This window comes from Trichinella spiralis, assembly GCF_000181795.1.
Source record: "Trichinella spiralis strain ISS 195 chromosome Unknown Scfld2, whole genome shotgun sequence".
In the NCBI taxonomy this organism is placed as follows: Eukaryota; Metazoa; Nematoda; class Enoplea; order Trichinellida; family Trichinellidae; genus Trichinella; species Trichinella spiralis.
Window position 1 is genome coordinate 7,442,474 of NW_003526941.1, and position 3,537 is coordinate 7,446,010.

A 3,537-nucleotide genomic window follows, 5' to 3' on the forward strand; every position below is an offset into this window, starting at 1 on the left:
GAACACTACTTAACTTTTTACATTACCTACCTTTACACTTATACTTACTTTAATAAGGTTCCTTCCCCTAATACAGTACTCCCCTCCCACTTATATATTCCCTTTCACAATTATTTTCCTTACCCTAAACACACTTTTCTTTCCAATTTTAATTTTCCTCTCCCTAAACAACACTTTTTTTCTCCACTTTTATTTTTTTCTCCGAGGCGGCAGTCCCCCCCCCCAACATATATACTTACCTTCACACTTATACTTACCTTCACCCTATACAATATTTACCTTCACACTACACACTACCTACCTTCACCTATGCAGTACACCTTCACATTTATACTTACCTTCTTACCACTCACCTTCACCCTATACACCACTTGCCTTCACACTTACACTTACCTTTACAATTATACTTACCTTCATCCTGTACACTACTTTCACAGTTATACTTACCTTCACCCTAAACACTACTTTCACACTATACACTACTTACCTTCATCCTATACAATATTTACCTTCACACTACACATTACCTGCCTTCACCTATGCAGTACTCACGTTCACATTTATACTTACCTTCACACCTATTCTTACCTGACTATTAGACTATTAGACTTAACTATTAGACTATTTATCTTCATACTTACCCATAGCTTCCTTGTCTTTTCAGACTTAGACTTTACTTTTTACTTTTCGCTATTTACATAGCCATTTTGCCTTTAACTGACTCTCTGAATCCAGAAGTAAAATGAATTCTTACCTAAACTGAAATGAAAAATCTTGAAAACACTAGTACCAAACAGTACTTATAAGAAATTATAAAAAGCAATTATTATGAAAAGCAAAATTATGAAAACCTGAAAAACTAAAACGACAAAATTTACACTTTGCAACTTTCATAGTATATAAAAGTAAAATGTACATACGTCGCCAAACTGAGCGGCATCAACAGGTGGTAGTGCTTTGTGATGACGTATTTATCGACGTGATTACGAATCTTTGTAAAAAAAACATGTTCAATAACGGATAGTTACCAAAGAATGCAGCAACTTCATACATCTATCTAAACGTAATTTGATTCTGAAAATATTTGCAAAACAAGTGTGCTGAACAATAAAGCATAACAAATAACATTGATATAAAACAACCATATTATAAAAAATTAATTAAAGACAAATATTGCAGTTCTTTAAACAAAGTGCATTGCAGTTCTTTAATTAGAAAGTATACAAATTTGTAGAAAAACTACTTCCTAGCCATACATCATTTGTCCTTCAGGATGCAAGCATTTCAACAGTTACGCGCTGATATTTTCAATTAAACATCCTAAGCATGTGATAAGCAACACCGCAGTGTGAACACTATCACTCATCAATAAAAAACAAAATCTCTACTTACAAAATACTAAAACTTACCTACTCACATAATACTCTACAAAAATACTCACCAAACGAACTGATGGCAACACGCACTACCAGACTTGTGTGATGTATCCGAAAACCAGCGCAAGTAGACTATATTCACGATATATGCTACTATTACTATCATTATTTAATTATATCGTACGCCTGTGATAAGCGAAGCCACACAGATTTCTGGAGCATTACTGGGTAACGCCATTAAACCAACCTAAACTAACGCAGGAGTATGAACGAGCTCGATGTCGATGATGTAATCCATTCCTATAATGAAAATGTGTACTTATTTTTGTGATGCCACATTTGGAAAGCATTGAGGTAAACGTGACATGCCATGTTGGCAAGAGCAACAGGAATTCCAAAACGTTTCAATTATGTTGATGCACACTATTTAATTCGATAACAAGAAGCATGCAGGATCAGAAATAAGTGGAATTAGAAGACATTAATAATAGTAACAGATTATAGATACTCAATTACTTACAGATTTTTGTACATCTTTTCAATCCATTCAGGGAAACCTGAACCACCATTAGAGAAAGATATTCAAGTTTATAGAAATAGTTCCACTGCACTGACACAACCCATTGCTATAACAAAGTGCATAAAATTCATTCTTACAGTGACGATGAAGAAAACCAGAAAGCGGAACTGTTGAGACACATAACTGATCACGGTAGAAACATGAACAGAGCAATAGTCAAACTAAAAATTAGATACTAAATAACACAGCGAAATAATACATTGGATTACAAAATGAAATTCAAATATCATCGTGATGCACTGTTATTCGGTCGGCTTCAATCACTTTTTATAATACGGCTGTTTCTCATAAGTATCATTTCAACCGCTATCCTGAGTTCATATAAAGCGCACGCAACCTAATATATAGAACAGAAATAAATATAGTAGCATTACGTCCTTGAAGACATACCAATGAAGTCAATTAAGCAAAAAATAAAGTTGAAATTATTTAATAAGTAATTTGTCATATAAACAGAATATTTTTTACCTACACTTATTCCACATATTGAGTTGTATTATCTTTTACATCTAAAAAGTTGTATTTCTAATGTAAAATTCAAATTTCAAATTTACTAAAATCAAAGGCAACCAATATATAATATTACTTACATCACGTTGCACGTACGAATACAATAACAGACGTGCTGCTGATGGCGTTGCTAACTTACAATCTAAATATCTCGCAAATAATCATTTGGCGCAGCTGCTTGTTGACCATCATTTGTATTGAAATTTCACGGAAGTAAACAAGATTGCAAATCAACAGCAGATAAAAATAATAATGATGCATAGTGGCATCATCTTCTCATGATAGGATTTTTTAAATTCATTGATATGAAAATACAATAATGTAAATTCTAAAAGTGAATTATATTAATGCAGTCATCTCTAAATAAAAACAGAAATAGATACTTCTTCGTCTTCAGCATCCGATGTATCTAAAACTTAGCAATAATAACACTAGAAAGACACCCGCCAGTTTCCATTCACCATATATGTAAAGTAACATGCATAGCATACCAAAACCAAAATATCAAATCCAACTTACCAGTTATTCATGGATGGTGCTGAAGAGCGGAATTATAGTTGACCACGTGCTAGATTGATAGCATTGCAGTGAACTGCATAACCTAATAAAATCCATGTGCTTGGTCAATTGTATAATAAATAAATTATGCAAATCACTATTTACTTTGCGTCACGAAGAACAACCTAATTTTCCATCAGTAATAGCGCAGTAAAATGAACATTATGAGCAACATTATGAACCGACACGATTAAATTTATTACGTTTCTATTTACACACTTCATATTACTACGTAATAGCGCATTGTTATGCAAATTTTTTCCCTAAAATTACCTAAAAGGAAATATTATTAACCTGAAGCATCGCAGATTACTAAAAATAAACGGAAATGCTATCATTGCGTATTTATGCATGTTGTGTAATTTAGTTGCATGAAAGTACAAGGTGATTCAATAATTTATATTTTATCAATGTTTTTCATTTAATCAAAATTATATGGATAATAAAAAAATAGCTTCCACTGAAAATAGTTTCGAAAATAAAATGCGTTTTCAGATTTATAGAAAATTAAAC

General features: G+C 32.3%; 1 protein-coding gene across 1 annotated transcript; it reads right to left on the bottom strand.

Moving 5' to 3' along the window:
• Positions 1 to 1,964: 1,964 nt before the first annotated feature.
• On the bottom strand, positions 1,965 to 2,955 carry Tsp_06697 (hypothetical protein). The gene is made up of 5 exons (XM_003380491.1): positions 2,910 to 2,955; positions 2,850 to 2,875; positions 2,547 to 2,600; positions 2,261 to 2,293; positions 1,965 to 2,117 (listed from the first exon to the last, which is right to left on the bottom strand). Exons 1-5 carry the CDS (start codon positions 2,953 to 2,955, stop codon positions 1,965 to 1,967), a joined length of 312 nt encoding a protein of 103 aa, XP_003380539.1.
• Between the last annotated feature and the right edge of the window lie 582 nt (positions 2,956 to 3,537).

What these genes read in the sequence shown, in the direction of transcription:
- Tsp_06697 (XM_003380491.1), bottom strand. Translation starts at nt 2,955, where the DNA reads ATGCTATGCATGTTACTTTACATATATGGTGAATGGAAACTGGCGG. An exon ending in CGGATGCTGAAGACGAAGAA is followed by an intron (nt 2,601 to 2,849) that starts GTATCTATTTCT and finishes TTAGATTGTAAG; the next exon opens with TTAGCAACGCCATCAGCAGC. An exon ending in ATTCGTACGTGCAACGTGAT is followed by an intron (nt 2,294 to 2,546) that starts GTAAGTAATATT and finishes TCTATATATTAG; the next exon opens with GTTGCGTGCGCTTTATATGA.